This window comes from Hetaerina americana, unplaced genomic scaffold, assembly GCF_022747635.1.
Source record: "Hetaerina americana unplaced genomic scaffold, ioHetAmer1.1.p SCAF_19, whole genome shotgun sequence".
In the NCBI taxonomy this organism is placed as follows: Eukaryota; Metazoa; Arthropoda; class Insecta; order Odonata; family Calopterygidae; genus Hetaerina; species Hetaerina americana.
Genome location: NW_027286752.1, coordinates 2,574,227 through 2,587,272, shown reverse-complemented (window position 1 = coordinate 2,587,272; position 13,046 = coordinate 2,574,227). Strand labels below are relative to the sequence as shown.

The window sequence follows — 13,046 nt, the reverse complement described above, 5'->3', positions numbered from 1 at the left end:
TCCTCTATCAGATTTATGCATCAAGAACAAAATAATTTCATAACGTAAAACTTAAAAAAAGTCTTGCGTGTGAATTTGTGAGAGCCAAAATTCATGGTATTTGTTTTGATGCATGATCATAAAAACTGTGTACCACATGTACTGTATTTGAGCATGTTTTTGATCCATTCAGCGCAAACTATAGAAAGAGTAGCTATATCCTAATCAAGGCTATGCAAGATTTATGCAACATATGCCATAAAAACCAGCCAAATATGGTACATAAATTTAGTGGATTTGCAATGCTGACAGTCTATATGTTTCGCAAAGCATTATTTCCACCAGCAAAACAAGCAACCCTTGAGAAAAAAACCAAGGATAGATAGTCATCAAAGAATTCCCAGTTCCATATGGGGGAAGTTGTAGATATATCTGTTTATAATTTTTTCACTACCTTAGTTCCAAATTCTGGCTTTTGTGAAAGTTAGCTATAATATATTCCAAAAGCAATGGCACCACACAAAATAGAGAGCTATTTCCCACTGTATTTGGATTTCAGAAGGAAGTAATACTCTACTCAAATGTACCAAAAAAAATAAGGCTGTGATTCTATTATCTGTAATGCATGTAGATATGACTGTTCACAATAATGCTAAGAAGAAGCCCTTACAATTGCATAAGATAGTAAGCATAAAGCTCACATTGACACTATGGGCCAGAGAATTATCAGGCACATGACACAATGCTGCTCATTGAGATGTCACCAGTAATATTCTTCAATATGCTTGATATTAGGTCTTTGGCTTCATACAGTAATTATTATGAAAATAATATGATTTTGCCTGAAAATACGAGCTAAAAGTATTAATTTATATGACAGCTGAGTGAGCAGCTTGAAAGACCAGTCATTGAGAGCAGATTTCAAAATGTGCAAGTGACACATCATTGTAGTACTAAAATAGAAAGTGTGATCAGAGAGCAAATCTTTTCCATGGCTTTTTCAAGTCGTGAAAATCCCAGGGATTCATCTAGTAGAATTCAAGCTACTTACTCTTGCCATATTTGTATAAATCAAAAAATTAGAAAAAGAAGGAGCATGAGGAAAATTTGTAGCAATACTTATCTTAAAATGTTATCAATAAATACCTATTAAAATCAATGTATTGTGTACTTGATTGTTAAGTATCCCTCTCCACTTTTTTCATCAATGATAAACAAGTAACAGCAATTATTGAACCACAGTTGCATTTTTTGTGAAGTAAGTACCCCAGATGTGGTGGAGATATTGCCAACTTCCAAAGCTTGTGATTTTTAGAAAAATAATGGTGAAAATGTGTTCTAGGTGGCCTCTCCCTCAAAAAGACAACAATCATTCAGAGCTTAAGGGCAGAATTTTCATTTTTGCATTAGTTTCATACAAAACTCTATTGTTGTGGACACCTGGGTACCCATTGATGAACACAAGGGTTAAATGAGGGGCCACCAATCATGATGATATATTTCCATGCATTTGGAAGGATTTCAGTATCATTAGGGGTACCAATGGTATCAATTGACTGGTGATACATGGAGTTAATCATAAACTGTAATAATTGCACATTTTATTATTACTTACACTTGGCTTTATACTAATCTTGTATTTTATCACTAAGCAAATTAAAAGTAAGTTAAAGATTTTATCACTCTTCTATGTTGATCCTGTTGTAAGTCCAATAGTAAGTGAGCCATTCAATTTTGACTCCCAGAGGTACATGAATACAATTGGAAAAATATACTCTATGTGACCAGAAGTCCTGTACATGGGCCATGACATATTCATGCATTTGATTGATCAGAGGGAGCGAGATTTTGCTCCCTCCGAAAATTAAATGGGAGAACTATCCCTCCAAAAATTCTATTTTTTTATGATTTATTCAGAAGTTTAAGGAGAAGTTCAGGGGGGCTCGTTCCCAGGCAATTTTTAGTTTCACAACAAAATTCCATTAATCACTGATGTATTGCTAAGCGAGCTCATGAAAATGTTTACATATTTGTCCTATACATGTGGTTGTCGAAAAAACTTTTAAAATCTCTGTCACAAGAATTTTTGGATGAAAAATTGTGTTCATTGAAGAGAGAAGAAAATTTAAATGATTAAACACAGAATGAAGAAGGTTGAATGATAGAGCCTTATTCAATGAATTGTAATGCAAGGTATTACCTGTAGAATACAGCCTTGAAAGGGTTCCCGAAAGGACAGCTGTTGCTGATATAGGGGATCCAGTGTCCTTCTTGCAGTTGAAGTCTTGGCCTTTGCAATGCATCGTTTGCCATTCACCAGGTAAACCTTGACATATGGTGCTAGAATTGCAAGTTAAGAAGAAAAAAATTAATATAAAATGAAAAAGAATTTGAAGGCACTTTCCTGTCACATCTAATATTATGACAGTTTACAGCCTATATTTGTATGTAATCTCTTGTAATGCACAAGAAAATGTAAATAATCTTTTAAAAAGATCCACTGTACGTACATATTTCAAAACAAGGAACATACAAGTTAAGTACATCATATTCTCACTTAGCTAAGACCCAAGATTCTTATGAAATGCATGGGCTAACATTTCTTAATAAACTAACATAAGCTTCTTCATATTGTGTCAACATTTCAATATTCAAAATCAAACTTTGAATATTCAACCAAGGCTTTTTATGATGGGATGAATCAAAGCATTTCTTGAGAATGACATTAGTAGTGACATGGTTTTTGGGTAAAATATACATAAATATGAATAGGTATTCTGTTCTGTTATTCTAATATTTTCTATATTTATTGCAGTATGTAACCATTGCACGATAACTGTTGCATCAAATGAAAAGCTGGCCCAGGTGGTGGCAGGGTAATGTCCTTGCCTGCCAACCGATGCACTAGGGGTTCGATTCCCACCTAGTTAGGTTTTCCTTTCCCTAGGCTTTTGGTGTTTGTAATTGTCTTTCATGTTATTTCATTATTAAAATATCTGATGTAAAGGTAAAAAGTGCTGTTTTCAGTACTTTTGGCCTTTACATACAGTTAGTACCAAATAAAAAAATGAAAATTACAATTATGAATGCACACATAACTGGTATTCAGAGACATGTTCAAATGTATTGTCATGTTCACCCATTATTAGCAGTTATCATTCTAAATATATAGCATGTATGGGTGTGGGGAAACTCTATTCTGTTTTCTTTTCAACCTGCATCCTCATCATAATTAACTAATTATTTTACCTTCAATTATATTTACATCGCATTCAAGGTCATCATCTGTAGTTTTATCCATGGTTTTCTTCAAGAGGTCTAAGGAATACATCTCATGATTTTGCTCTATTGTCCTTGGTAATATTTACAACTTATATAATTCTTTTTTGGCCCATTCTTGGTAGGGTATATTCACTAATGCTTTGATCTAGCTATTTGATCTGTATAATTCTTTTGTAAAGCCAAATTTCCAGACTCACTTTCACAAGAAAGATAAATTTTCAACAGAAATTTTAAAATCGAGACAACTCCCAAAGGTTGAGCATCTTTTAGTTTATATTTAGCATCATGCATTTTGAAGAATAATATCAAATATATTAATACTTTTCACAGTATCATGTAGTTGATGTTAGCTGCTAATTGAGAGTGAAAGATTATTCTGCATGTCCACATCTTTAGACAGAATTATTCTTCTTTGGGAAGGATAAGTAGATAGAATCACAAGGCACATAAATATGAAATGACATGCCTGTCTTTCGGCCAAATTATTCTCAAACAGCCTGAACATTTTCATTTCTTAATTATACCATCATATTCTTTGTGAGCTTAATTAGCAGATATTGACTGTACACAAAATCTCTTCGAATGGTCAACTGTATGCCATCAAAGAGAGGACCTCCTCATCACTCATCCTCACATATTTATAAAAAGCTGCCCATGGGTATAAAAAAATTCCACTCTTTCTACTTTTAAACTTGAACTAATGAATCTGTTACTCCTCAAGTGTTACTGCAGTGTAGGTGAATTCTTGGGTGACAAATTATGATTAGACTGATTTCCCTTGTTTTTCATTTTGCTCTGCATAAAAATGTTTTTGTGTATTCTCTCTTCATTCTTCTTGACCATAATCCATGTCATGTGCTTGACCAACATGACAATAAAAGTTATTATTATATTATTACCAATATATGAAAAAGTCTTATAGACTATATATCCCTAGCCAATAGAAAGCACTTAGAAGAAGAAGAGAGAAACAAATTAATCATATCTTGAGGCATGATAGTTTATTTAATATCTTCATTGAAGGGGAAGGAAATCCATAAGGGGAAGAATTATGTAGGAAGAATGAAGATGGATTAAGAGAAACAAGTGGTGGAAAATGTCAACGAAAGGAACTTGGAAGTAATTAATGATTGGGAGGTAACAGGAAAACTGCTACAGGAAATCTTCAAATTAAAAATCCAAAATGACGACAGCCTATCCTAATGCCAAATACTTATAAAATGATTATATTAATTGCTAAATGTGGTATGCATTGACTGATCCTTTGTTGGTCTTCTACTGAGTCACATTCTCCATCTTCAATGATATTTTTTGTTTCGATGAATGGCACTCCTATCAAAATGTCAGCATTGATGGAGAATATGACCCAATGGAAGACCAAGGAAAAATTTATTTAGCAAGTAGAGCACAAGATCTTACAGTAGTAGATAATATTGATACTTAATTTGGCTTATATAACTGCTATAACTTCACTTGAAAGACGTCAACATTCTGTTTTTTGGCATTGACATATTTAGAAATGTAAACAAACAACATTTTTTTCAATTTTCATAATTATTATGCTGGTCAGTTACTGAAATACCTTGGAAAGGCATAGACCTTAAGTTTTCCCATGGAGACTGAATTTTATGAATAAGGAGTTCATACCTGCATTCAAATTTAATCCTCCTATACTTCTTATGACTTTACTCTTTCCTCAAACACACTTATCATGTGAAAATGTACCGTATTCGATTTCATAATTATTGGGTGGAAGTTGGTGGTCTAAGAACTGATTGTTAAACTTAATACCTAGTCATGGACACAATTGAATATCTGACACTGCAAGTTTTGCGATCATTAATGTAGTGTACCCATCCAAGTACATGATTTCTTGGGCAAGAGGCCGATCTAGTCATTCAGAATTAGTTTCCAGATAAATATGTGGAAATTTATCATATTTTGTCAACTTCATAATTTATTTCAGCCATTGGAAGTCTTAGCTTGACTGAATGTTTCCAAAACAGATAACACAAGTAAGTGGTCATGTATCAGCCATTAAGCTTCCTATATTTTACAATTAATGTTATTCATAAGACTTTAACCCTAACCAGACTTGTCCAATTAATACTCCACGAATAAATGCTTTCTTACCTGGTAACACTTTGGATCCTTGCCTTGCTTGTAAACCCCTTGCCCTGATGACTTCAACTTCTAGATAGCCTTTTTGGTAGCACATGGAGAGTTGTATATCACCTAGAGAGGGTGCTCCCAGAACTTGCCTACCCACCAACTGCCCTGGGCCTAGGCCATCAATGAAGTCGGACAACTGACCCTCTTGTGCCAGACGAAGGGATGGCGGCATCCAGCTGTGGCCGGAGAGATTGCTTGAGTTCACACTCTCCAAAAGTCTCCCCATCCATTTAGGTTGAAGGAGAGTGGTGATTTCAAATAATTGTCATTTTATTTGTAAATAAGCTGGCCATTTTTTACAATTTGAATATTTTCAAGCTTAGAGAATAGTTAAATAATAACTTTTAAGTACAAGATCTTGGAATTAAGTTCCACTTTCTTTGGAAAAGAAATTTCTCCAAGGCTATAGTTTGAAAAACATTTAGAATAAAAACATTAATTTTTTTAATTGAACATACATATATAATGAGCATTATTTAAATATTTCACTTTCAGTTACAGCTTAAAATTTTACATCTTCAATCAGATACATACTAGCAATGGCCCAAGTACAATATTAATTAAGTAGCAGATTTTAGTATGCAACAATGTATATTGGTGGTAATGAATTACAATAATATTGTAAGTATACCACATTTGTACAAAATTCTAAGTAATGTAAGATTTCCGCTGAATGCATTCCATGACAAAAACATGGTTATTAATATTTTGATGAATGATAAACTGATGAAGCATTGATGGAATATGTTAGCAGTGTACACAATAGTTAATCAAGTTTGGAAGTGGATGTCTATATCTGATCAGGTTAGGTGGGTCAATGTGTCCGTATTTAAGTCATTACTGCTGGCACATATTAGATCTCAAAATTTCTTTGCATAATAAAAAATTGTGAGCATACGTAGATAAACATTTTTTTAAGATTTGGCAATTTATCTTTCAACTTTTGGTTCATAGAAATTTTGAGATCTGATTTCTTACCAAGTTCAGAATTTTGTCTATGCAGAGTGCTCTATCTAAGCATCATAAAAGGAAAAATGAAATTAAAATTCAGAAATGCAAGTTGGCATCAATGGCTATTTTATTGAGTGACATTTACTTCAAAAAGTTTGAAAAAAAAAATAAATTATATTTAAAATGTGATGATTAATGTAAAATACATAAATACAGCATTACAAAGCTCAAGCTAAGGGACTTTACATTTACACAAGGAGGAAAATGATTATATGGATCAACTAAACAACTGGAAAAGCATTGCATTTTTCATGTGCAATTTGAAAGTGCAGTGCAGACAAAAGCATTTAACAGCAATAGTTGCATGCAATTAAGAGCAGTTCATGCTTGACTCTAACCTGATAACTCCTATTTGTTTCCTGTAAAGCTATAATTAAAGGTCAGTACTTTGAACTGATAATTAAAAATAATACAAGAGGTGTTATTTGTTGTTGTCGATAATGTTGTCAGCCTACATCTTCATCATAGATAAAATAATACCTACTAAATGCTCACTGAGGAGCAGGATTCTGCATTCCATAAACTGCTAAAATTTACCTTGATTACTTCAAAAAATTAAAATCAATAGGTACTAGAAACTATTAACTGTGATTAACTCCTATTCAATAGCAGTACCTATGCCTAGTTGCTAAAACTAATATCTAATCATGAGGAATAAAAATGACATCCTACAAATGAAGGGGGAAAATTCCCATAGTTATATCTAAATGAATCTGAAATAAAAGCCTCTTCAAAGAAAAAAATCACTAAAAATTTCTCATCCCTTAGATGAGCTAACAGTGGAATAAAAAAAATAAAATGGAAAGTACTGGTAAAAACTAGTTTCTAATTATTTGCTGAAAGGTAATTGTCTTTAGCTATGGTTTCAATAAACCTTATAAACTAGCTATTCTTCACAGTCCACACAGTCATTTGCTTCACTTCAAATAAAAATAATGATCCCTGAAATAATCATCAAAACTTTCCTCCTATTATCTCACAAAGGAATAAATTTAATTTGAAAAATTATTCATGGTCCAACAGGCAATGATGAATCATACATCATTTAGCATGCTAATCTCTAACTCAATGCATTTTAAACAAATATGTACCTATAAGGTATAAAAAATAAAACAAATAATTTCTTATAAACCCAGAAGCAATGCCATTCACAAAATCTGCCATATATGTAAGATTTATCCATTCCTAGCCAGTAGGTTTGTTGGCACTGAAAAGTCTGAAAAATCTTACATGAAAACCTGTGAAAAAAGGGGCAAGTGGGGTGTAAATAATATTTGACTCCCAATCACCGGGACTGCAAGTAGGTATACTAAAATATTAGTGTAAACTTTATAAATTGAAAATTTCACAAACATTCAGCATGAGATTTTGTTTCTACAGCGACACTGTAAAAATCCACAATGAAAGGAGCTGCATTCTGAGCAGGTAAATAAACATGCCTTTTTCACACAAAAAGAGTCACAAAAATTAATCACGTTGAGGTTCACAAAAGCAACCACAGATCCACCAACTAGAAGAAATACAAGCCCATAAGCCCAGAAAAAAGTTCAGAGCCGTAGCTACCATAATAAACAGACAAAAATAGACCAAATGCTCAATGCGAAATAAGACTTAGTGAGTGAAGTAGTCTGATAGATAAAATGTTGTCGGTAATAAAAAATTAAATCAAAAATTAATAATAGTAATTTAGATCACGAAAGACGTTTTCCTAACAAAACTCGAAGATCTACATGCTGCCAAGAGGTGCCTCCATCAATCAGAGAAATAGAAAAAAATGTATATATATATATATATATATATATTTATATATATAACTGTTAAAAGAGAGGTACAGGAGGCATTGTTGGCCCATGAAGAGGAAAAAAGACAAATAAGGGTGGGGCGATGGGATGAGCCACGCATTCTTCGACTGCTACTTACGTCGAGCCCTCCGAACTTATGCTGTTCATACTGCCGTCCGTGGACTCTTTAGAGGGTTGCTTGACAAGCCGGGAATGAGTGGTAGTCGGAACGACCTCCTGACTTCGTTGGATGCCGCTAGAGCTACGTTTTCTACCACCCTCTGTTGCGGCAAAAAATAATCAGAGCAAGGGAGTGCAGGAAGTGAGATGGTTGGATTGTTTTCATGGCATAGGTATTGTCATAGGGTTAATGGAATTGAGGGACAATAAGGAGAGGCAAGGGATTTAAGGATTATACAGCTCTACTGAGAACAACCTGAATGGTTCCCATAGGGATAAAAATGTATTTACTTTTCTACAACATAAATACTGTCAATCCTGAATAATATGGAATAGATTTCTAAATGCAGAAAAATTAAGAAGAGGATAAACTCCCCTTTTTTTTAATAAATATAAACCATGATTAAAAAAGATGCCCATCTCAGACACTACAAACTTTTCTAAAATAAAACTAACCAAATTGGGTTTTCAAAAAAAAAACTATGTATATGACCCAAACATTCACAAAAGCAGACTGCATACCATGGCTGCAAGGACGCACCAAAACACTGTCATTAACTCGGAGCCAAAAAGCCATTCTACACGCCACTACAACAAAATGAATCTACTGCTATGTAGGGGGATAGAATAATGAAGGATGATAAGGAAGAATAATATGTTACCGGTTTTTTACCATGTTGTCATGGATAACACATCCAGGATGCTTTGGTAATGCATTAAACATACCCGACCCATTCCCAGCACAAATTATTGCCAAATTAAGGCACTCCATTCTGCTCATTCTTTCGCAAACATCTCAACATCCAATTTACCTTAGACCCAATCAGACAATAGAAAAAAATTTCTTTATTAACATGCTGCATACTAGCATGTGCCGAGTTCAAACCATCTCATACATTTAAGGAGTAGAAGAAAAAGTCCTTAATTTGTGTCACTTTTGTCACAACTGTAGGATTGTCAATTGTCATCTGAAGCTATTTCAGTCACTTCACGTGGCATTTTATTTCAAGGAGAGGAAAAACAGATTTCAATTTTGGAATCTTTAAAAAAAAAGAAAAATAGACAAGAAATAAACTTATTAATTGCAGTTTAAAGTAATATTCAATTCATTTATGCTAAAAAAATAATCTCACTGTATTAAGCTAAAAAATGAAACTGGAAACAAAATTTTATTAGTTTCAGAATTGTCCTCCTATTGAAATTTTTGAAAGTTATTGAAAGTAATTAGCCTCTGACTATACCTCTCAAAATTTAGAATCATTTACATAACATTATGAACAAGTAAATATTATTTTGTTAACATTTAGCTGAAAAATACTTTATTGTGATAATAAGGATCTTTTACTTCTCTGGCATTCAAAGTAGGACAACACATTTGATGTGCTTTGAAATTTTGTGGTCTTCACTATTTTTATGAAGATAAATCAGGGGCCAGTCCAGATTATGCCATCTTCATAAAAATTAGATATCATTTATTTAGAAATTTAAAAAGTCAAGAGACATTATTCAAGCAGAGTGCTTAAGTTTTCAGTCTTTTTGAAAGGCGATAAAAGTAAGGTTTGGATGCAATTAATTAATAATGGAAAGAGAAATAACTAAGGGTAACGGACAAAAAATAATACTATATATAATCCTGACAAAACCACAAACCATAAAATTCACTGTAGCAAAAAAAATATCAATACTGATAATGATAAGTAAAGATGGAATTCTCTAAGGGTGATGGTAATTAGCCAAATCAATACGTTGTGAAGCTGTGCAGGGAAGCATATTTGTAAAGGATGAGAACATTGTGAATGTCAGTATGAATGATTTTTGTCTGCATTGGAGTCTTGGCAAGGTGAGAGTTGTTTTTTTTATTGTGTATCTGGTGTCAAGTGAATAAGTAGGGGGTGTCACAACCGAACCTGTCGCCATCTTGGGAGCCCTCCCCGTCGCTTGAGACGCTCGAGCCCTGTTTGACCAGATGCCTCACGTCCTCAGGCAACACTTCCTCGCTTCTATGGACGGTAAAGGAAGTTTTGCCTTTTCGGCCAAACCCTAACCTACGCTTCCGGCCTGGCCATGGTAAAAGGACACACACAGACATAATATATTAAGTTAGTGGAAACCGTATAAGATGAAGAATGATGATTGTTTTTTTCAAATGAGAATGAGATGATTGAGGGGGAAATAATGTTAATTATAATCTCTTTTTTTTTCATCACACTTAACTATAAACACTTAAAAGTGGCACTAAACTACTCATATTTGTAACATGGAACACATTGCTAAATAGAAATATTAAAAGACATGGAGAAAAAATCTTTCATTTATCGTTAGAAAACTCCAATTTGATCATTAAGACACAAGCAATCATTTAAAACAAAGTTGAGATGGGCCGCAAAAGTTAAAGGCTTTAATAATAGTTGTCTACGTTTATAGAGGAACAGTTAAAAAAGTTCTATACTAAGCCACAGGATTTGATTAATGACTTAAGATGATAAAGAGATATATGGAGAAGATTAATCAAAGCTAGATTTATTAAAAAGAACACAGATTGAATTCTTGCAACATAGAAAATGCCAGATTTAATCATGCTCAATTTTAAAAGTACACTTCTATAAATAATTAATATTTCCACTACAACTGAAAAATAATGCATGTGTAATTATACATATTATTACGTAAACTAAAGGTAAGGTGAGGGGAAGAAACGCACACCAGGTACCGTATAAATGACACCAACATGAATAATCATTAATAAAACTCCTAGCAAAGAACTCTACAAAAATCTTCTCATACTACTAAATCATACAACTGGAAAACTCGTAGATCAAAAAACATCAAATAAGTAAAGAGGATTTACACAATGGGTGATTTCCAAGTGCTAAAGTATATATATAATATATATATATATCAGTTGGTGTTTTTTCACTGAATAAACTTACTTTGTCCCCCCTTGCCCTTCAACTTCTTGACTGTGTATACAAAAAACATACAATACGTTAGGTTAGAGGAAACCAAAAAGTGTTCATAAAATATTGAGTTACAGGAAGGTAAGGGTATATATCATCAACAACAACACAACAACAACACAACAACAACAACAACATCAACAACAACAGCAATTTTATATTCTACTTTAAATTTTAATAGCTTTAAAATAACCTTTTCAAGCTATCATTTTCAAAAACTCTTGGTAAAATTATATTAGCAATTTGATTATTAATTTTTCTTTTGGTAAACAATAAACTTAAGATTTCAACCAAGCCTCATTCTACTCAACTTTAATAATTCTCAACAACTTGTTAGTAATCTGTGCAGCCATAAGTACAGAACAAATGGGGCATTTTATTTCTTTAAGCTTTATAAGAGCAGGTCCTACACGCTAAATAAAGCATTAAAATACTCTATATGGGGACCAAAAGCTAAATGCCCTTTTTTTGTTTCAAAATTTATCGGTATCAAATTTTCTATGAGACCAATCAAGCAAGAGGGATGTTAAAATATCCTCAGGAATAATCAAAATAGCAAACTAGTAATTGTGGTTTTTTTTGAGTTTCTAGTCTATAAAGCTATTACTAGTTCCAAAATATTTAGATCGATGCATTATGAAAAACTTCAAAAATTTTATCAAGTCTTTACAGAAGAACGTAAATACACATAGGATAAGGTTAATCCTATCTTACCTGTGGCAGAAAGTTGTGACGTGGAGTTACTCTTTTTATTCAGTCCTATAAATTGGCTAGGCTTTGTATTGCTTGCCATTTTTCTCCTTGTGCTTTCTAAACCATGGAGATGCCCCACAGCTGTGTCACTAAGGCTTCCATCACCTGTGAAATTAATTTGAGCAACACTCCAGTAAATAGTCATTTCTTAGCCAGCAAAACAAATAATAAATAACAAATTGACCCATCAGTAAAATTATATGACTCAATTTCTTATGGTTATCATTATGAAACAATGTTTTTTATACACTGCACCCCAGTAAAAATGATTATGTTTTAATTGAAAATCTGACCATACCATTGATCTTACTGCCGAATGATATTTCTTTAAAAAATTTAGAGAAAAATATTTTTATATGATGCAATCCTAAACAAAATGAATCTTTCTCAATGATCCCAGGTGGTAATTTCCTTGGTAAGAGAGAGAAAAGTCCTATACTTCCATCAAGTTCAGAAGAATATTTTGGAGTTGTTATTGACACAGAGAAATTAGTGTGCTATTTATTAACCAATAAAAATAACGTTAAAAGCTTCAGAAATAAGTAAATAATGGAGGATAGTGATTAAAATGGGATAACCAGATGAGGAGCCTATTGATGTTTACATAAATAAGGAATCAATATAATGAGAGATTGTGATTGTGTGGTTAGGGGCATAGGAGAAAGTTGATAAAATCAAAATTTTGCAATTAGTACCATTAAACTACAATCTTGTGAAATTGATACTCAGTTTAAAAATTACAGATGTTTTAAACTAGCAATCAAAGTTGCTTAATTTTGTAATTGTTGATTCATGGATTCATTTTTTTAATGGAACTAAATGTTGTTTTAAAATGTTGTCCAGTCACACTGAAGTATTAAACCATCCTTATTAGATAAGCATCTGCTTACCTAATAAAAAGGTTAACTATAGATTGCAGAATTGTTGTATT

The 13,046-nt window shown here is 32.8% G+C and overlaps 1 protein-coding gene across 6 annotated transcripts in view; it reads right to left on the bottom strand.

Moving 5' to 3' along the window:
• Rim (Rab3 interacting molecule) overlaps positions 1 to 13,046 on the bottom strand; it is a 509,632-nt gene that overhangs the window by 10,890 nt on the left and 485,696 nt on the right. For 2 of the 6 annotated variants that reach the window (XM_071584461.1, XM_071584466.1), the window contains exons 16-20: positions 12,077 to 12,220; positions 11,336 to 11,365; positions 10,313 to 10,463; positions 5,395 to 5,609; positions 2,180 to 2,319 (exon numbers count right to left, since the gene is read on the bottom strand). In XM_071584461.1, coding sequence (XP_071440562.1) covers positions 2,180 to 2,319; positions 5,395 to 5,609; positions 10,313 to 10,463; positions 11,336 to 11,365; positions 12,077 to 12,220 — 680 coding nt within the window. Of the gene's footprint in view, positions 1 to 2,179; positions 2,320 to 5,394; positions 5,610 to 8,364; positions 8,507 to 10,312; positions 10,464 to 11,335; positions 11,366 to 12,076; positions 12,221 to 13,046 lie in introns of those variants that run through there. The other 4 variants (XM_071584462.1, XM_071584463.1, XM_071584464.1 and 1 more) reach the window with 4 other exon arrangements.